Below are 21,741 nucleotides of genomic sequence, written 5' to 3'. Positions count from 1 at the left end.
TGCAGGTCAGCACTCAAACGCAGAGAGGAGCAGGAAGTTTAATTCTTTATTCAAGAAAACAGCAAACAATGCAGAGAAGCCTCAAGGCAGGGCCAGCTTCCATAGCATAGTTGCCAGGACTGACAGTTCCTGTTTCCCACTTCCCCCTAAGATCCCTTCCTCTTCCGGAGGTTGCCCATGTTGGTGTACACTCTTGTTTATTGTTTAGCCACATGCATGTTCTTCTGGGGGAGGGGGGCGGAGTCAAACTAGCAAGCTCCTGAGAAGCTTCATGTGCTGAGTCTGAACTGCTTTCTGCCCTTGGCTCTTCCCTCTCGCTCATGCCTGCTTTTTTTTTTTAAGCAGCCAACCATTCCTTCATTTTCTGACCTGTCCTCAGTGTCCCACCACCATTCCCGGTGCCCTGAACCTTCCTCCTCTGAGGCTTCCCTAGGGGGTTCGTCAGCTGGTGCCTCCTGCCGCTTCTCGTCATCCAGCCAGTCTCCTCCTCTGCCGGACATTGGTCCAAGCAGCCTCAAACTGTAGCGACCCACCTGCAATCTCTGTTCAGCTCTGTGCATTGCCCTGTGTGATCTTGGAGAATAATGGGAAGGGGAGCTTGTCACAGCAGGAGAGTCATACTCTTGGGATTCTCCTGCAGCCTCTTGCCCTCCCTGCCTCTGCTTCAGCCTCTGAGTCTAAGCTGCACCCTGCACTCTAAGCTGCTCTCCTTGCTCACTAAAGCCTGTTACTTTTTCAGCATCCAACCATTCACACACATACCTTCACCTCTGATCTCTCTTCAGTGTCCCCTACCAATCCTGGGGTCTGAGCCTTCCTCCTCCGGGGCTTCCCTGTTTGGTGCCTATTCGTCCCTACAAACCAACCCTTTGTGCTTAGTCTTAAAAACAAACAAGTCCAATGACAAAATAGCAGAATTAAACAAGCATACCTCCGCACAACTCTTCTGACCGGCAAAACAACTTAGTGGCCAAAATCAAAAGAGTTTTGTGGCAAAAAGGTTTCCTGGCAGAGGGGAAATAAAGGGGAATGCAAAACCCGTAGCATCTGCTTGTGTCACAGTCCAGCAAGCTTTTATTTTATTTTCCCATATTTAACCTTGTACAAAGGAGCATTTAACTGTTCTCGCAGATAACCGAGGAACTCTCACGTGCGATCAGCAATTGTGCCAGCGCAAACAGTCTGAGACAGTCCACCGGGTTGGCCTGTAGGTGGCAGGACGCACATAAATGGGTCCTGTAGCAAAGGCTTCTGGGGTCTTGCTGGTATCTGTTGCAGTGGGCTCACATGAGCCTGGAACGGTGGCGGCCTCACTGGAGGCAGGGGCGGTGGGCTCACTGGAGGTAGGCTTGGTGGGCTCACTGGAGGCAGGCTTGGTGGGCTCACTGGTGGCAGGCTTGAGGGGGTCGGCATTTTTATCCACCTCATGCTTGAATGTCCTGAGGTTGGGTTCATACAAACAGTAGCTCCGGTACGTGTGCTGGTAGGTGGTGCTGGGTGTGCGTTGGAGGGGCTGCCCTTGCCTGTAGGAGTGATGAACTAACAACTGGGGGACCTTTTCTCTGGGGTGGAAGTCATACTGGTAGCTTGAGATGAGGGGCCTCTCGCGTCTTAACTCCTCCTTCAAGGGAACCCAGTCAATTATGTTCTTGGTGTCGGGAAGGCTTCCCTCTATTCTCCTCCTTCCTAAGCCCTGCCGTGAAACAATGACCAGACTGTTCATACCTGCACTACGAAAGGAGCCATCTAGCACACCATTTTAAACACAGGACAAGAAGAAGCCAGGAGGTTACCACGGGTGGAAGACAGGTGCAGTATTCTGAGAGCAGGGGAGGGCACTGGAGGAAAGCCTTGCCACATTTTATCGAAACTAGTGATGGGTGAACTACCTTGGAATCGAGGGACAAAATTTGCGACTGATCAAGTGCTTGACGTCTCTCACACAAGTTTCGAAGAAGGGTTCACAACTCTGTGATTGCTTTTTTAAAAAAATCTGTCTTCACACCAAGCTGAACTCCTGCCCTCAGTACTTGATCCTGCATATATTAACCCACAAGGTAGCTAGTATGCCACAAATTGCAATTATTTGGCATTTGAGTGCAAGTTTCTCCTAATAAATACATACATTCTATACACATTTTTGCAACCAATTTTATCCTAACGCGTGTTGTATGCTATTCTCATGAATATATGCATTTTCCCCCAACACATTACTTGGCTGCAGGACTGCGCTGCAAAATTTGGATGTGCAAATTTCAAAGGATGGCTGTGCTTTGGTTCTCCTATTGTTTCAGAAAGTGTGGTTTCGCTAGACTAATCTTTGAGTTCAACCTTAGTCGACTTTCCCTCCCGGCACCAGGGAGGAATCTTACAGAGCACGCCTGTAAGGATGGTGTGGCATGGAGCCCTCCAGTGCTGATCCTAACGCTTGGCCAGTTCTGTCCTGGCCATGCGGGACCTGACCCTGACTGCTCGAGTGCATCAGGTACCCACTAGACATGTAAGGCAAAGCCTCAGGCTACTTCCTGCATCCAAGAGCACTTAACTAGTGCTTCTGCAGAGGCAGCCGGCTGGTGTCATCAGTTCCTGAGGGAGCCCTGGAGCCTGCCAAGGGAGAGCTAATCACATTAGGAATGAAACTGACGTCTCTAATCAAGCACTCCTCTGATTAACTTCTCTACCGGCTCTATTGCTGCATAAGAGGAAAAGGATAAAAACCTTACCCCCCCCACACACACATACTCCCGCCCCCCGCCCCCCCGAAACCAAGCACACTCACGTTCTCAAAATATGTAGCTGATCCTGGGAAGGAGTGCCTGTTGTCGTGCTTAGAGAATATGTGCTTTGAAGGAGTTTCCTGGAAAAAGAGCACAAGCAAGATTAGCCCACGGCTCCCTGCAAAATGCCGCACCCTGCAGTTGTACCAGTGGGGTAAGGATGGGATCTGCTTTCAAACACCAGGCGAGGGCAAATTTGGCCCAAAGGAGAGGGATTCTGAATAGGTACTGGGGAGCTATGGATTTAGGATGCTATATTCCAAGACAATTGGGGACCCAAGGCTGAGAAAGACTGCTGAAGTTGGTAGGGTAGGGTTACCCAGTTTCAGAGCCACAGTTTAGTTTGTATTCTGTTTTCACCCTGAGCCTGCTCCCCCCTCCACCTTTTATTTATAGTAAAGTTTCACAACTGGGCCATTAAACTCTGCAATTGCCAGCCTCGGGATTCTGGAATCCATGCTACTGTTTAGATCAGAGTTGTAAGAGACCAGCCCCCTTTTTTTCTGAGACCTGGGAAAGACATGAGAAATGTGGGCTGCCTTTACACACTGAGTAACTTATAAGGGAACTTGCCTGGGAAACACGGGGTGAGACTGAGTTGTTCTCAGAGTTTCTGGGCTTTGGGAAGTTATGGGGGTGGGGAGGCTGCCAGGGTAATGAGCAAGCTGCTTTGATATTGGGATGGGTAAAGACAGCTAGAAGCTGGCCTTGCTTTCCCCAGCAAGTTTGTGTGTAGGTTGAGCCAATGAGTGCAGGCTGTACTGGCTTGAAGCCTTAAGAAAAAACAACATTTTGGTGCGCCCCAGGTGCACCTTGGCTGCAAGAAGTAAGTGGGAGGATAATGGCAGCAACTACCTTAGGGACGCAGGTGGCGCTGTGGTCTAAACCACTGAGCCTAGGGCTTGCCGATCAGAAGGTCGGTGGTTCGAATCCCCGCGATGGGGTGAGCTCCCGTTGCTCGGTCCCAGCTCCTGCCAACCTAGCAGTTCGAAAGCACGTCAAAGTGCAAGTAGATAAATAGGTACCGCTCCGGTGGGAAGGTAAATGGCGTTTCCGTGTGCTGCTCTGGTTTGCCAGAAGCGGCTTAGTCATGCTGGCCCCATGACCCTGAAGCGGTACGCCGGCTCCCTCGGCCAGTAAAGCGAGATGAGCGCTGCAACCCCAGAGTCGTCCGCGACTGGACCTAATGGCCAGGGGTCCCTTTACCTTTACCTTAGATTAAAACTCAACTGGCAGCCCTGTAGAGCTGTTGAGTTGCAGTTGGGCAAGCGAGTGTGATAGGCTCTCCTGAGCAACCTCGCTTCTCCACAACTTGGTCCTGGGATAATATAGGGCCATAAAGGTGGCAGATTGGCAGCTGGTGAAAATCCTACAAACAATGTATTATATACTGACAGTAGTTTGCCCCACGAGCATCATAATGTTACTAATGCATGGACAAGTGTGGTGAAGCTATCCCTATCCAGTACATACCATACTGGGCAGACTGGGGAAGACTTGGAATGAAATCTCCACTCAGTCATGATTCATGAAGCTTGCTGAACTACCTTTAGCCAGTCACGCTTTCTTACCATTTTGTACCTCACAGAATTGTTGTGAGGAGAAAATTGGGTAAATCCCTGCACAAAAGAATATCCCTGAAATCCTTTAAGGAAAGGTTTGATACAAAGGTGGTAAAATAGAATAAATTTTGCAGGTGGTGTTGTTTTTTTGTACGGAGTACTTTCCACTATGCATTCAGGTAAACAGCAATGTCTTGGCCAAGGAAACTGTAAATCTGGGCTTCAGTCTATCCTACATTGAAGCCTCTAGGATTCTTTCTATAAGGCCAAGCCCCTTGGATCTAAAAAGGGTCAATTGATTGCTCCACAACTGTTCCACCCTAGCAGCAGCCAATGGCTATGCCTTTTGCTTGGTGTGTTGCATTTGGTATGCACTGTATATTTCTTCTGCTCAGGACTGGTAGAGAGTGAAGAATAAAAGCATCAGTTGCCTGTTCCACAGCTTCCATCAAGAAACAAGAAATGACTCGTAGATACGTAACTTATCCAAATACTCACAACTGTCAGTGACAACTCTCTACACAGCCTTTTTGTTTTCACTCTATCTCATAAGCCCACCCATGTTGATAGACAAAAAAGGTAATTAGTGAGTTTAATTTCCCCCTTTTCTCTTAATTAGTGATTTCATTGTATTTATTTTCAAAACAGAATGTAATGCAAAACAAAAGAAAACACACCGTTCTGTTCCTAGGCATACAAGGCCTAGACTTAGGCTCGCAGTCCTCGCATAAGGTCCAGCCTCTACTCAAGTGGGGAGTAATAATAATAATAATAATAATAAGAAGAAGAAGAAGAAGAAGAAGAAGAAGAAGAAGAAGAAGAAGAAGAAGAAGAAGAAGAAGAAGAAGAATTTATTATTTATACCCCGCCCATCTGGCTGGGTTTCCCCAGCCACTCTGGGCGGCTTCCAACTGAATATTAAAAACAGTACAGCATCAAACATTAAAAACTTCCCTAAACAGGGCTTCCTTCAGTTGTCTTCTAAAAGTAAAATAGTTGCTTATTGCCTGGACATCTGCTGGGAGGGCGTTCCACAGGGCAGGTGCCACTACCGAGAAGGCCCTCTGTCTGGTTCCCTGTAACCTCACTTATCGCAATGAGGGAACCGCCAGAAGGCCCTCGGTGCTGGACCTCAGTGTCCAGGCAGAACGGTGGGGGTGGAGATGCTCCTTCAGGTATACAGGACCGAGGCCGTTTAGGGCTTTAAAGGTCAGTACCAACACTTTGAATTGTGCTCGGAAACGTACTGGGAGCCAGTGTAGATCTCTCAGGACTGGTGTTATGTTTGTCCGGCGGCCGCTCCCAGTCACTAGTCTAGGTGCCGCATTCCAGATTAATTGCAGTTTCCGGGTCACCTTAAAGGTAGCCCCACGTAGAGCGCATTGCAGTAGTCCAAGCAGGAGATAACCAGAGCATGCACCACTCTGGCGAGACAGTCTGCAGGCAGGTAGGGTCTCAGCCTGCGTACCAGATGGAGCTGGTAGACAGCCGCCCTGGACACAGAATTAACCTGTGCCTCCATGGACAGCTGTGAGTCCAAAATGACTCCCAGGCTGCACACCTGGTCCTTCAGGGGCACAGTTACCTCATTGAGGACCAGGGAGTCCTCCACACCTGCCCGCCTCCTGTCCCCCACAAACAGTACTTCTGTCTTGTCAGGATTCAACCTCAACCCGTTAGCCGCCACCCACCCTCCAACCGCCTCCAGGCACTCACACAGAACGTTCACTGCCTTCACTGATTTTGATTTAAAAGAGAGGTAGAGTAAACTATCACTGGCAATCCTCTCTCTGCTGGTAGGTAGCACGAAACCTGTAATTGGGGCATCTTGAGATGGGAGTACCAGACACTTTGTCTTTGTGGGAAGCTGAGCCCAAGGGCTTCTCAGGCTGGCACAGCAATAGGATAAAAAAAATTGCTCCCTTTTTCCACCCTGGCTGGCCGATGGTAGGGCTTCAGGTGCTGTGGTGTGTTAGTCACTCTGTATGCTCTCTGTCTCATGAGGAGTGCTCTTGCCCACCCACATTATCAGAGTGTACACCTGCGAGGCCTTATCCTGCAAAGTGGTGGGCTAAGACCCTTTCCTCTCTTGAATCCGGAGCTCCCCAGCATATGACAAAATGGGAGATGTGTTCTCTGTGCAGATGTCAGCTTCAAGGGATGCTCTGTTAGCAGACGAATTTCATCAGGAGGAATCATTCTAAGGGAGTCAATTGTGCCATTCACTGATGTCTGAAAAGCTCTTGCAAGCTGGCAGCTAGAGATCAGTTTTGCATCCCCCAGGAGCTTATTCTGTTGCCTTAGCTGGCATCCCTGTGCATCCCTAGGAGCCAACAGGGCGGTCAAGCCAAGGAGCTGAAGATGCACAGGTTGTATTTAGCCTATTGAAGTAGCCAAACACATATTTTGCTACAGGTCTCTTGATTGTTATATGCCAACATTTATAGGCTGCCTAAAAGTGAGGTCTGTGAGGTGCTGGCTCTTTTAGAGCAACTTCTCCCTCACAACTAATCTTAGTCAGTCTGGCTAGAGGGAATTTCTCCGTTTTACAAGCTGAAGCCAGAATTGCTCTCCTGCGTTTTGTAATGCACTGCCTATACAGTCATACCTCGGTTTACAACCGCCTCGGTTTACAAACACCGCGGACCCATCTGGAACGGATTAATTCACTTTCCATTACTTTCAATGGGAAAGTTCACTTCAGGTTAAGTACGCTTCAGTTTAAGTACAGACTTCCAGAACCAATTACACTCATACTTTGGGTTAAGTATGCTTCAGGTTGAGTACTCCGCGGACCCGTCTGGAACGGATTACTCCACTTTCCCTTACTTTCAATGGGAAAGTTCGCTTCAGGTTGAGTACAGACTTCCGGAACCAATTGTGGCTGTAAACCGAGGTACCACTGTACTTCACTGATTCTCCAAATCATGCTGAAAACTAGTGTATAAGGTACTAGCTAGCCCCTCATTGTGAAGTACAGTTTGTATAGGTGCCTGTACATTATACAGGCTGCAAGTTTTAGTTTCTGTTTCTTTTTGGAGGAAGGGTCTCTCTCCTAGTGCACGCCTTGGAGTGGAGGCTGCACCATGTGGTTCTTCAGAAGCAAATGTCTTCTCATAATAAATACTAATAACAATAAATTTTTATTTATACCCCGCCCTCCCTGGCCAAGACCGGGCTCAGGGCGGCTAACACTGAATATAAATACAGTAAAAACATTAAAAACAAGACCAACCCCCCCAAACAAACAGTTGATTAAAATGATAGCAATAAAGAACCCTCTTGTGAGGTACCTGGTAAGGCTGGGCGGGATCTGGTTTTTCAACACTGCGATATATCACCGGCTAAACATTGTGATACACCAATATATCACAATGTCTGAAATAAGGCATTGGCTGGCTTCGCGGTTTTCCCCCCATTGTGATTTTTTGCATAGCACACACACACACACACGTAAAGATATGCAATGTATTGCCAGGTAAAAAACTATGAAACTGATATCATAATATGGACTTCAAACCGGTTTGGGGCGATATATCGCCCGGTCCTAGTACCCGGGTGTCTTGTATGTTGCTGCCTGGAAAGCAGAGCCAAGGCGCAGGTGGCAAACTTAGCAGGTGAGCTCACAACCACACTAACCACACCCCAAGGGCTATTACACTCGTTGCCCCTATCATATTTGGGGCCAGTGTGGCCTGTTCTGCACCACTGAAGATGCAACAACCGGTACGTGCTCCTGTTAATCTCCCCCAGTGATTACAGTCTGCAATAATCTTTTCTCTGGCCTTCCAATAGCTCACCTTTGCCTGCTCAATCTGCCCAGGATTGCTGCTAAAATGAATCCCTGTTTTTGTCGCTCTGCTCTGACATCGCAATGCCCTTGCCTGTATCCCCCAATATTATCTTTCTGTTCTGCCCTGCATCCACAACCAGGTTCTCATCCTTTCCTGTGAAACTCTCCATGGCCTTGCCCCCTTCCCCTCCCTGGGCTCATGGGGTTGTGTGGATTCTGATTGCGAGCAAAGCAAAGCGGAGGAAGAAGGTTTAAGGCCCCCTCCCTACACAGTATAGCCCTGATCCGGCTTGTGGGGTTGGGCTGTCCCAGCGATTTATTATTTTTTTAAAGATCAAGTGCCCCAGGGCAACCATATGATAAATATCACATCTAGTTTGGCCCTCGTATAGAAGTTGTTTCTAAGCCTGCTACCTGAGGTCCTTTTATTGGGAGAAGCGGGAGATGGAGCCTGGGATTATCTGCATGCGCAGCATGTACCTCTGCCACAGAATTATGACCCTTTGCTTCTATATTCTCGAAAGCCACCCTGTAATTTCAAGGTTGGGTAGGAGAGGCATTTTGCCAAACCTTCATTGTTGCTCAGGCTTTATAAATAAAGTTGACCCCCCCCCCTCGATCAGCATGGGCTTTGAGACCCAAAGAGACAGAGGGAGACTCTGCCTCTCGTCTCTTACAGCTTTTGAAAACAATATTTTCCGTACCAGTGAAACTGCTAGCAAACACTTTGCCACAACATAATTAAAATGTTGTACGGGGTAACTGGAGACCAGATAAAGTGCTTTGGGGGGCTATATCCAGCCCGCAAGCTGTCAGGGGTCTTGTAAGTGTAATGAAATATTGCCAGAGAGGGGTTTTCAACAGGTACAGTTTGTAATCCCAAAATGCTGCAGGGGTTGGAAAACAAGTACCTGCTCAAACAGGCAGAACTATTAAGCAAACACAAGCCCCTGCCTTTGCATCCGATCACCCTCATTAGATCTCCCACAGATAAAATACTGAGCTATATCATTTCTCCCCTCCATGAAATGAGCTGAGAACGAACACTTGGGCTTGGGAATCAGCAGTGGGAGTTCTCCCTTGTGAACCGAACGGATCAGAGAAAGAGATTATCCAAGCAGCACAGATGCAGAGTCACATGAGCTAAGCCCCTTGTCACAACACGATGCTCGGTTTCCTGCCTGTCCAGTGCTGCGAGGTGACAGGACTCCAGGCGCAGTGGCACAGAGGACGAGAAGCAGCCGTGGCTTTACCTGTTGTCAAAACTGCTGTGGGTCCCGAAAGAGAATTAAGAGGCAGCTGTCTTCATCGCTTAATGGGGACAGATGCCAAGTCTCCAACTGTCAGTGCCAGGGTGTGGGGGCAGGAGGAGCCTAATCCACAACATGCCGCTCGAGATATTGCAAAGCAATTAAATAGGTCTTAGCTGCTACCCGAAATCCCAGCAGATAGATTTAATAAAGAGGAGGGCTAGCACTTCCGTACCACAATAACAAAGGACAACCTGGTCCTCCCAAAGGCAGGAAAGAAACTACCGACAACGGATTCCTCTCATGAGCAGGTGGCAGAGGCTTCTTCCAGACTGTAGCTGTTCTCGGGTGGGATTCAATCATGGACCTGCAAATTCAGGTTCCAGAATTATAGCTGACTGGGAGGCTTTGCACTACAAACCTGTTCCCGCAAAATATTTGACTGGAAATGGACTGGAAGGCTGCTTGAGCGAATGCCATCTTAACTTCCTCGCAAGGAAATTGGGATGAGTACTACAGAGCCTAGGGCTTGCTGATCAGAAGGTGAACTCCCGTTGCTTGGTCCCAGCTCCTGCCAACCTAGCAGTTCGAAAGCGCGTCAAAGTGCAAGTAGATAAATAGGTACCACTCCAGCGGGAAGGTAAATGGCGTTTCCGTGTGCTGCTCTGGTTCGCCAGAAGCGGCTTTGTCATGCTGGCCACATCACCTGGAAGCTGTACGCCGGCTCTCTTGGCCAATAACGCGAGATGAGCACCGCAACCCCAGAGTCGGTCACGAGTGGACCTAATGGTCAGGGGTCCCTTTACCTTTTTACTCAGTAAACAGAGGATTGAGAAGTATTTCCACTAATGTAACCTTGGGCACATGGAATTTGCTTTACCTTTCATTTTTGTTTTATTTGAGAAATTTATATCCATCTTTCACTATAAAGGCACTCAAGGCAGCTATTAAAAACAGCAAGAAGACAATTAACAAACAATTAGCTGCATTTTAGTTATTAAATCATAATAACATCTAGTATACGTAAGTATCTAGCATAATAGCATCTAGCATACATAAGTTCTAACAGTGTGATATTCACAACCTCCTAAAACTGATCGTAAGGGAAGCTCAAAAACCTACCCACATCTTCCTAAATAGATTTTTTCCGATCAGAAAAGCATTTTACTTTACAGCATGACATATTATGCTTTACAGGAAGACATATTCTTGCAATACCATACAGAAAAGTTGAGCACTAGGATTCAGGAGCCTGCCTACTGTTCCAGCTCAAATTAAGTCCACATCAGCAAATGGGATAAAATCGGCAGTTTGGGACAAGCAATTTTATCCAGGTTGAATTAGGATTTTAATCCCAGGCTTCACACATATACACACAAATGCAAGCGAAAGAGTCAACTACGTGATGGGATCCATCAGTTGCCACCCCATATCTACCACAGTATGTCTCTTGAGTACTCTGGATAGGACCTAGGGCCTTGCTGTAAAAGCTCCTTTCTAAACTGGGTGGTAAAATGGCAAAGGCAATCCAGTGTAAACAAGTGTAAAAGTGAAGCATGTTCATATACTGTACAGTATATGCTCATGAGCTGACGGATCAGAAATGAGACCTTGGGCTCATGGTGCAAGAAGATCTTGACCCAGTGTGTGTGGGGAAAGGCACAGTCCATGACAGCGATCACTAGGACGGGAACTGAAAATCATAGAATCATAGGGTTGGAAGGGACCCTGAGGGTCATTTAGTGCAACCCCCTGCAATGCAGGAATCCTGCCCACAGCCATCCCTGGGTGGGCTTGATTGAACCACCAACTTTCTGGTTAACACCCAGATGGGCTGTTGCGAAAATTAAACTGCCAATATTGTAATGCTGCTACAGAAATACATGGCGTGGCTGCATTTGGAATGCTGTGTACAGTTGGAAAACAAATAGGGGTTTTTTTTTAAAGGGTAGCCACAGGTTGAAGGTGGGTCTCAGGTATAAAAAGGCTGAAGACTTGTGGTCAAATAGTTAAATACCCGAAGAACTTGAGATGAGAACTTTCTCTCCCAGATCTTAACCACACCAATGCACACTGAGGCCTACTTCCAGTACATTTCATGCCTTCCTCTGTGCAAAATGAGATTAGTCACACAGCACGCCCATAAGGCCCTTTCATTCCATTTCTCCTTATTAACAACCAGATAGGAGGTCTGGTAAGGATGAAGGCTTTCATTTGCCTTCTTCCCAGTGGGAGCCTGTCGAAGACCAGCCGGAGATGACCTGCCACTCACCTTCATTCTCCTCAGGAAGAGTTCAGGAGGTTGTGGCTGGGCTGCTTTGCGATACTCCTGGGTGAAGTCGCTCCTGCATCTGCTTCTGTAGTTGCCATAGAAACCGTTGGCGTGCTGGAGCAAGAGAGGCAACAGGGAGCCCCTAATTAGCAATTGAGCAACATAATCCAGTCGCCTCTCCAAACTTGCTGGTGAGCTTGATAGGGGCCAGTGGAGGTCACACTTTGCCTCTGACAACTACGAAAGGATTTTACGGGGGTTTGTCATTATTCTTATTACCGACAAGAAAAGCGGCTCTTCAGGCGAGGGCAAGAAGCAGACAGGCGAATCTCTGAAGATGCAGGCCAGCTTCCCATGGGAGATCTCTTGGCCACGTTATGCCAGCCAAGGACTTGTCAAGAGAGCTTCATTTGGGAGGGCTGAGAGTAATGTTTCGACAGTCTTGATCAGGCATCCCCAAACTGCGGCCCTCCAGATGTTTTGGCCTACAACTCCCATGATCCCTAGCTAACAGGACCAGTGGTCAGGGATGATGGGAATTGTAGTCCAAAACATCTGGAGGGCCGAAGTTTGGGGGTGCCTGGTCTTGATCATCACCACTGAGCAGACATAAGGGGTGCTTCAGTCTGAGCTGATCTGCGCCAGTCTATGTGGCTGGTAGAGAATGCCCAGCTGTGCAGGCTGCCTTCTTGCCCTCACCAAAACAGCATTCTGCCTGAAAAGGTATTTTTGGTTGTGTGCAACATCATCCAGCCATCAACGTGGGACTGGAAACCCATAATCTGGACCAGCCTTTACAACAAAATAGCTATTTGGAACACTGAGTACCGTATACAGTGGTACCTTGGTTCTCAAACTTAATCTGTTCCGGAAGTCTGTTCCAAAACCAAAGCGCGCTTTCCCATAGAAAGTAATGCAAAATGGATTAATCCATTCCAGCCTTTTAAAAACAACCCCTAAAACACCAATTTAACATGAATTTTACTATCCAACAAGACAATTGATCCATCAAATGAAAGCAATAAACAATGCACTGCAGTCAATCAATCAATCAGTAGCTGAACTGGGTTCCACACAGTCGCAAAAACAAAACAAAAAAGCTGCTGAAACAAAAACGTAAAATAAATAGCAAAAACACACAGCCCTCAGCATAACACTCAAAATGGAAACACGGCACTCAAAATGGTGACCCAATGCAAAAATCCTGAGGATCCATGTGGATCTGTGGCTTTGTAACCATGTCTTTGTGCCATTGCGGCCCCACGAAACAGTGGATACGTGATTTTTTTGGTGCAGGCTATAGCCATGGACATGCTATGTGATCTGATGGTGATTTTGGGTTGACCCAATGCAAAAATCCTGAGGATCCATGTGGACCCGTGGCTTTGTAACCACATTTTTGTGCCATTGCAGCTTTGTCATGCTGACCACATGACCCAGAAGTTGTACACCGGCTCCCTTGGCCAATAACGCGAGATGAGTACCACAACCCCAGTGTCAGTTACGACTGGACCTAATGGTCAGGGGTCCCTTTACCTTACTTTAGTATCACTGATGTAGAATGCTTAAATGTTGAAGAAAGAATTGGGGGAGGAAACATTTGGAAGGTTTTCATATATTAGAGTGCTGCTAAACGAAAAGGGAGAATGTTTGTTCATCTTATCTATCAAGAAAAGGGCAATGAAATGTGGGTTTAAGTAGGTGAGTTTAGATCAGCATTAGAAAAAAACACACTGGCAGCCTCTCGCTTGGGGTGTGCATTTGGTATGTGTATTTCTGCTGCTCAGGACTGGTAGAGAGTGAAAAATAGGAGATCAGGTGCAAAAGGAAGACTAAGAAGTCCAGATGCAAGAGGTAAAGATTTGAGGTGTGGGTGAATTTTTTTTTTAAACATACTTTTTATTAATTTTACAAAATACAAAAAAACAAAAAAAACGGTACATACTTAAACCCCTTTTCCACCTCCTTCCTACCCACCCACATGGGTCCTCCCCTGCCACAGAAGTATCCCATGTATGTGGACAGTCAGAGATGGTCCATTTTATGCTTGGATTTCTGTCCCCCTCCCCTGACCCCAAAGCCCCCCCCTGCCACCAGGGAGCTCCAGCAAACCAGGGCAGTACGCAGGAGGACATCCATCCAACCATCTATTGTCATACCAAAAAAAGAAAAAAAATAGAAATAGAAAAAAGGGAAAAAAGAAAAGGCAGAAAAAAGAAAAAAACAATACAAAACAGAAAATTTTTTCTTACATTCATAGTTGTAAAACCATATTTTGTGGGCTTCCCCTCCCCCCCCCTTCCCCGGTTTTCCTCCCTTTTTTATCATCTGCAACAGTTTCTTACTTTAAAAAATACACCTTTGTATCTTATACAACTTATAAATCAATTGTTAACATTTTCATCTAATACTCAAATCACTGAAAAATCAAACTCCCATTTTCTCTTCCCGTGCCTAATTTTTTTCTCCCTCTATAAGCCTCCATATTTACACATTTTCCAAAATCCATTCACTTTTAAAACCATAACTATTCTCAATTTAACCTTACATCCCCGATACCGGCTCCACCCCCCCAATCTAGCAAATTCCAAAATCAGCAGACCAGTTATAAACCTGTTAATCCATCCTTATAATCACAACATCCCTTTCCCTTCACCCCACCCCCTGTTTACAGTCTTTTACCATCCAGGCCACCATACAGGACCCCTGGATTTCTTCTCTTCTCTGCATATTTTTTCCTTCTTCCCTGTGGGCGTTCTGGAGTTCCAGTAATACCAATCGTGCCCCCCTCAAAAGCAGGGCACTCCATCCAACTTTTTGTAGAGTAGAGTCATCATTTTTTTCATGATGTACTTCATTTTGTGTTGAATCATCACAGTCCTCATCTTCATCTTTTCCTTCCAAATCATAGTTATCATCATTGTCATTCTCACATTCATCTTTTTCAGTGTCAAAAACATCTCCTAAAAAATCATATTCCGCCATCACCATCTGAAATTTTTCCTGTAACTCTTGCCGTCTTGTCTCCTCTTGACATAGCTCTATTCTTGTTTCCCACATTAAGGTCAAAACAGACCGCTGGAACTCAGGGGAACACTTCTTTGTTGACATAATTCAATCCTGCCAAGGTCAAAACTTGTCACGTGGGGTGGAATATGATCACAGTTTATTTTCTCGACTCCATTTTAACAAGCTGACTGCATTCTTCAAGTCTTGTTAACAATAAAGTTCGAACTCACATTTCACAAGCACTTAAACCAAAAAAGAAATTCCACAAAGTCCAGGAATACCAAGTGAAATAAAAATTGACTTATAAATCCTGATCAACTCACTGGGTTGTCTGGGCTGCCGGCTCCCAAGGGAAAGAAAGGTTTATCTTAGCCTTTACCTCTTGTTGCAGGGCAGTCATAAATCACAGTCTCTCTCCCCTTTTCACCCTGCATCAAAGGGGAGATTCTCTTTGATGCCTTTGAGGGATCCTTTTGAATTACAAATCTTCTGTTTATGGCTTCGGGTTTCTATTTACTGTCTCTTTGTTGCCGTGGGGGGGGGGTGGCTTCCTCTTTTCTCCCCTCTCTCCCAGATCCAAATTGTTTTATAATCCAAATCGTGAGGTTACTTACAGTCTTTTCCAATCGTTTTATTTTCGGAAGAATCCAGCGCTCTCCGCCTTCGGCTTGAAGCTTCTCCCTGCTAGAATAACGTTGCCGCTCAAAATGGCCCCCACGACTTCTACCCTCCTCACTCCGGAGCTCTTATTAGAGCTAACCGAAGAGTTGGGGAGTCCGGATTGGGTCTATGCCGAGCAAATTGCCCCCGGGACGCCCTTCCCGAGGTTCTAAGGGGCGCAGCGTCGCTCTCGCTGCCCTCCCCACTCCTAGCAGAGACGGGCCGTCTCGGAGACGAGACGAAACCCCGCCGATCGGCGTTGGCGCTGAACCAGGAAGCCGAGGTGTGGGTGAATTTTTAACTGCCTGACACTCATACGTAAGGACTCTGTAGGACAGCCATGTCCAAAGTCTGTTTCAGGGGCCTAATCCGGCACGCCATTCGGTTTAATCCAGCCCCCGTGGCAGTTTATTTCCTGGGATAAAATCCTAAAATAAACCCCAACAACTTCAATCCTAAAAGAAGGTAAAAAAAACTTTGGTTGGCCCTTTAGCTGGCCCTCATGGCCCTTCACTTCATCAAATCTGGCCCTCTTTGAAAAAAGTTTGGACACCACTGCTCTAGGAGGCCAAAGACTCTCTCCAAGAGCTGATGGAGAATAGAGCATACTCATTAGCAGTCGTTAACAGTCATCAACAGGTTTACCACTCCTATCAGCCCATCACCCATTCCCATCACCCCCACCCCCCCACCCTCTGAATATACATAAGGGTCTGGTGACTTCTGTTTCAGTGTATCTGATGAAGTGTGCATGCACACGAAAGCTCATACCAAAATAAAAACTTAGTTGGTCTTTAAGGTGCTACTGAAGGAATTTTTTTATTTTGTTCCTCACAGTAGTTTACCCCTAGCACTGAGTTACAATTTCCATCAACCCTTAACACAAACTACAGTGCCCAGAATTCTTTGAGGGGGAAATGTCCTTTGATTCTGATTTAAAGGTGTAGTGTGTACCTAAGTTCCCAGCAAGGGGAAAGCTGCCATTGCTGCTAAAATAATGGAAAAATTAGTGCGGAATTTTGCAGCTCATAAGACAGCAGTCAAGATTACAGTATGTTGCTAAGGGAGGAGCAAAATTTCCATTTTTAGGTATATTCGGCCTAGTATCAATACGCATAAGGCAACTCCTTTTTCCTGCCCGGGATGCTATGGTTGCCAGGCAACCATAGGCCTTGCTCCCTAACCCTTTTCTTGTGGTAAAAGTAGTGGACCAATGGGGAGCAAGTGGGGAGAAGGGAGTTGGAGTATCCAGAGTACCTCACTGCTTTGTGCTGGTCCTGTTCAGAAACAACTGGCTGGATCTGAGCCAAGCATTCCTGTCCTATTATAGAGTCTAAACATACCATGCACCCATCCTGCTGTACAAAACCTCCCATCATTAGAGTGTCATTTCTGAGGAAATGGGGACATTGAGCAGAAGCCATCCCTCCCACCCATACAGATCGGAATTGATTTTTTGCAGGGTTAACCTGACCTCAGCCAACCCACTTGATTTCATTCCATAGACTTCTTTATGGCTCAACCCCTTAGTTAATAACCTTCAGTTCATGTGCAGGGCTTAATTTGCACCAAGGCTTGCCAAAGCTCAGGCCTGGAACATGTGAAGTAAGGACAAAAATGAGGGAACACTTGAGCTAGGGCAGAATGCATTTATCTTTACACATTATACCGGCACTTTCCATGATGGTTACACACTTTTTAGACATGCATCATTTCGTGGCACAGTAATTCAGTTTTACCAGCAAGCCAGAGGTTAAACTAACCCCTTATAAGAGCATTTGTGCGACACACCTACGACACTGCAGCCAACACACTAATGTGTCATAACACACAGTTTGGAAAGCTTTTCCCTCAAGTAATTATGGGCACTGTGATTTGTTAAAAGTTCCTGAGAATTTTACTACAGTGCCCAAGATTCTTTACAGGAAAGAATGAGCATCAGATATGCTTTAGAGCAGGGATCAGCAAACTTTTTCAGCAGGGGGCCGGTCCACTGTCCCTCAGACCTTGTGGGGGGCCAGACTATATTTTGAAAAAAAAATATGAACGAATTTCTATACCCCACAAATAACCCAGAGATGCATTTTAAATAAAAGGACACATTCTACTCATGTAAAAACATGCTGATTCCTGGACCTTCCGCGGGCCGGATTTAGAAGGCGATTGGGCCGCATCCGGGCCTTAGTTTGGGGACCCCTACTTTAGAAGTAGAGTGTATATATAGCCCAAGTGAATACAAAGCATGCCAGATCCCATAGATTAGAGGGTAGCATACCTAGACACACCTGGTCATCTTTTTCTATAATATAAAGTGTTTGTGAGGCCTTACAAACAGCCACGGACAGCATTTATCACAAGCATTGAACTCACCCATGTCCCTACAATCGGGCTAGGCATCCCCTCAGGATCTGAGGGGAGCCACGTAAAAGTGGCCTGTCCCCTCAGTTATTTGAGCCGCCACCTGAAGCTAGCTGGTATCTGGGCATAGGGCTTGCCACCCATGTTTACATGGTTGCCAAGCAACTGTTATATGCGGAAAGCATGGATTGTTAGATCAGAGACAAGATGTCTGCCTGATGCTCAATGTGACATTTCAGCCCCATTCTCTGCTCTTGAGAAGGAACCTGTATTATTAAAATGTGGTGATTAGTACTCAGACAGTGTTTGGGGTAGTCAGAAGGGCAGGTAGATAGGGTTGCCAACTGCTCTAGAGACAAAATAAATAAATAAAAAACCTTGCCTGGCTTATTCCAGTACCTTTGAAAGGGGGTTACTTGTTGTTGTTTAGTCGTTTAGTCGTGTCCGACTCTTCGTGACCCCATGGACCAGAGCACGCCAGGCACTCCTGTCTTCCACTGCCTCCCACAGTTTGGTCAAACTCATGTTCATAGCTTCGAGAACACTGTCCAACCATCTCGTGCTCTGTCGTCCCCCTCTCCTTGTGCCCTCCATCTTTCCCAACATCAAGGTCTTTTCCAGGGAGTCTTCTCTTCTCATGAGGTGGCCAAAGTATTGGAGCCTCAGCTTCAGGATCTGTCCTTCCAGTGAACACTCAGGGCTGATTTCCTTCAGAATGGAGAGGTTTGATCTTCTTGCAGTCCATGGGACTCTCAAGAGTCTCCTCCAGCACCATTAACTCTTAGTTGGCTTAAAAATTCAGTGCATTTGCTACAGTGCCAGCCTTTTGATCTGTTTCATCAGGAGCTTGTAGCCGGTGGTTTTGCTGCTGCTGCTGCTGCTTTTCTTCTTTCCATCATATGTGTCTCTCTTTGTACGTGTTTTAAGGGAGACAGATGCCCCTAAAGATGGCCTGTAGTTGGGTCCATTAATTCCAGTGGGTCTGCTCTGAGTACAGCATTGCTGGCTACAACCGTTTTGTTACTTTGAAATATTTACATCCTACTTTTCTGCTCGCGGTGAGCATCCGAAGTGGCTTACAATAACAATGTTTTGTTGTTGCTGCTGTTGTTGTTGTTTAGTCATTAAGTCGTGTCCGACTCTTCGTGACCCCATGGAACAGAGCACACCAGGCACTCCTGTCTTCCACTGCCTCCCGCAGTTTGGTCAGACTCATGTTCGTAGCTTCGAGAACACTGTCCAACCATCTTGTCCTCTGTCGTCCCCTTCTCCTAGTGCCCTCCATCTTTCCCAACATCAGGGTCTTTTCCAAGGATTCTTCTCTTCTCATGAGGTGGCCAAAGTATTGGAGCCTCAGCTTCAGGATCTGTCCTTCCAGTGAGCACTCAGGGCTGATTTCCTTCAGAATGGAGAGGTTTGATCTTCTTGCAGTCCATGGGACTCTCAAGAGTCTCCTCCAGCACCATAATTCAAAAGCATCAATTCTTCGGCAATCAGCCTTCTTTATGGTTCAGCTCTCACTTCCATACATCACTACTGGGAAAACCATAGCTTTAACTATATGGACCTTAGTTGGCAAGGTGATGTGAAGTGTGCTAACCAATCACTTAAATATTAAATACTGTAGTCCAGGCATCCCCAAACTTCGGCCCTCCAGATGTTTTGGACTACAATTCCCATCTTCCCCGACCACTGGTCCTGTTAGCTAGGGATCATGGGAGTTGTAGGCCAAAACATCTGGAGGGCCGCAGTTTGGGGATGCCTGCTGTAGTCACAACTTTAAAATGGCACTTTGGCTTGGCACTGAGATTTGATCTTCAGCAGACATTGTCATACAACTTGTATTCAAACATATTTCCATAATCATGAGGGATAAAACATTTGCTAGGTTCTGATCTATCTTATCTATTTCTCATCTATCTATCTCCATCATACTGCTGAGTGCCACAGTGGAACTTATGTTCTTTGAGATGGACTAGGATTACGATACAGTTACGTGTGCCACTAAAATACATCCTCGGGAATGTCTGCAGAACCGTAGCCGTAGAACGGCATCTTGTCACGCAGCCATATTCATTGGATATGCCTTAAGAGAGTGAATTTAGGACCAAAAAAACATTTTATATGGTCAAGATCAGGCTTCCTCAACCTCGGCCCTCCAGATGTTTTTGGCCTACAACTCCCATGATCTCTAGCTAGCAGGACCAGTGGTCAGGGATGATGGGAATTGTAGTCTCAAAACATCTGGAGGGCCGAGGTTGAGGAAGCCTGGTCAAGATCCTTACCCACCACAGCCATTGAAGTAGAGAAGATGGGTGGATTTATGAAATAGTAACTTTAAATATTAAAGTTATGGCTTTTATGTCAGGTTGAACAGCAACCTTTTTAGTGCCCAGAAAAAACTACGTGTTTTTGTAGAAGATTTTGTAAAAAAAGGCAAAATGCTTAAGAACATCCACTAAATAGGAGACCAGTTGCTTTCAGGCAACTCCACTGCTTCTTAATAGATTAAAGGCTTCTTGTGTCTCACTACAGAGGCAAAAAAAAGCCACATCCTTCAGATATATACTTGAAGACAGTGCTTGACAATAGCCCTAAGCTCTGTGCTGTGAAGGAGAGAAACTAGAGACTATAACAATGAGGTTAGCTGTCATAGATGGCTATGAAGGAAAATGTCCTTCTTTAATGAAATGTTACCTTTTTGCACATAAGCCCACTGAAAATATCAAATCTCATTTTCTGAGCCCCAGAGATCCAGCTAGCAATCAGCACAAAACTGAATCTCCACAGCCACTTCTGAAGCAGGGAACATTCTGTGTAATAGCAGAAAATAACACAACAAACTGGTGCCAAATCTCACTGAAATTGTACAGGGCCAAAGCAACTCATTACCGCTATTTCTTAACGGATATGGAAATGTCTTCAATAGGAGCCAATGAAGCTTTGTAAGAATAGCATGGATTTTTGTCATAGTCTGTGGAATGGTGATAAAATAATTTAATAGAATAATTTAATAGAATTTTTTGTTGCGCAGATGGCCAAAGGGAAGAATCCCACAAAGAGAACAGCGAAGCATGTATGCAGCGTTTAGTGCCTACACTGGTTGGTTGGCATCCATTTGTATCGGGAGACTATGGAGGAGTACGCCTTGGAGGGTGAAGTATGCACTGATAAAAGCATGAAATCCATTATCTGGCACAGATTTTGACTTGTTGAGAATCTACTTTCTAAGTCATTTAAAAAATGCAATTATAAAAAATACCACATTTTCATATTTTACGGTGGCAAAGGAAGGCTTAAGTCAGAAGCCAGAGGGGGGCTCGCCAAGCACAATTATACTTGGTACCGGGACATGCTTGTGTTATGCATGGATCTGGATCTTTCACCATGACTCTTAGATCCTATTCCAAATGTCTTCTTCTTTGGCGATCACTCGTAGCCGAGTAAGATTGTCTTTCATAAACACGGTTTTAACAATGGGTCCATAAGTGACTGTGGAGGCCAATTCTGGAGCCACACGTCCTTCCACAGTGGGGACATTGGTTTCCAGGTGGGAGTTGATCACGGTGTGGATTTGCCAAGTGTGCCTTCCTCTTAGCACGTTTCTCCCTTGTGTCCTGAGATCGAGTTTCTTCAAAGCCCATGACACCTTTGGTAAAGGCTGTTCTCCAACTGGAGCACTCGCAGGCCAGTGTTTCCCAGTTGTCAGTGTTTATACTACATTTTTAAAGATTTGCCTTGAGACAGTCTTTAAACCTCTTTTGTTTACCACCAGCATTACGATTTCCATTTTTAAGTTCGGAATAGAGTAGTTGCTTTGGAAGACGATCATCAAGCATCCGCACAACATGACCAGTCCAATGAAGTTGATGTTGAAGAATAATTGCTTCAGCACTGGTGATATTTGCTTCTTCCAGTACACTGATATGTGTATGTGTAAAATTTTTCGGAGACATCGTTGATGGAATCTTTCGAGGAGTTGGAAATGGCGTTTATAAGTGGTCCATGTTTCACAAGCATATAGTAAGGTTGGTAGTACAATAGCTTTGTAAACAAGCAT

The 21,741-nt window shown here is 46.0% G+C and overlaps 1 protein-coding gene across 1 annotated transcript; it reads right to left on the bottom strand.

The window, feature by feature from the left end:
- Positions 1-1,156: 1,156 nt before the first annotated feature.
- On the bottom strand, positions 1,157-17,720 carry C2H3orf84 (chromosome 2 C3orf84 homolog). The gene is made up of 4 exons (XM_035104999.1): positions 17,694-17,720; positions 11,655-11,768; positions 2,780-2,857; positions 1,157-1,693 (listed from the first exon to the last, which is right to left on the bottom strand). Exons 1-4 carry the CDS (start codon positions 17,718-17,720, stop codon positions 1,157-1,159), a joined length of 756 nt encoding a protein of 251 aa, XP_034960890.1.
- Between the last annotated feature and the right edge of the window lie 4,021 nt (positions 17,721-21,741).

Source organism: Zootoca vivipara, chromosome 2 (genome assembly GCF_963506605.1).
Source record: "Zootoca vivipara chromosome 2, rZooViv1.1, whole genome shotgun sequence".
Taxonomy (NCBI): Eukaryota; Metazoa; Chordata; class Lepidosauria; order Squamata; family Lacertidae; genus Zootoca; species Zootoca vivipara.
This window is presented reverse-complemented; position numbering and strand designations above follow the sequence as displayed.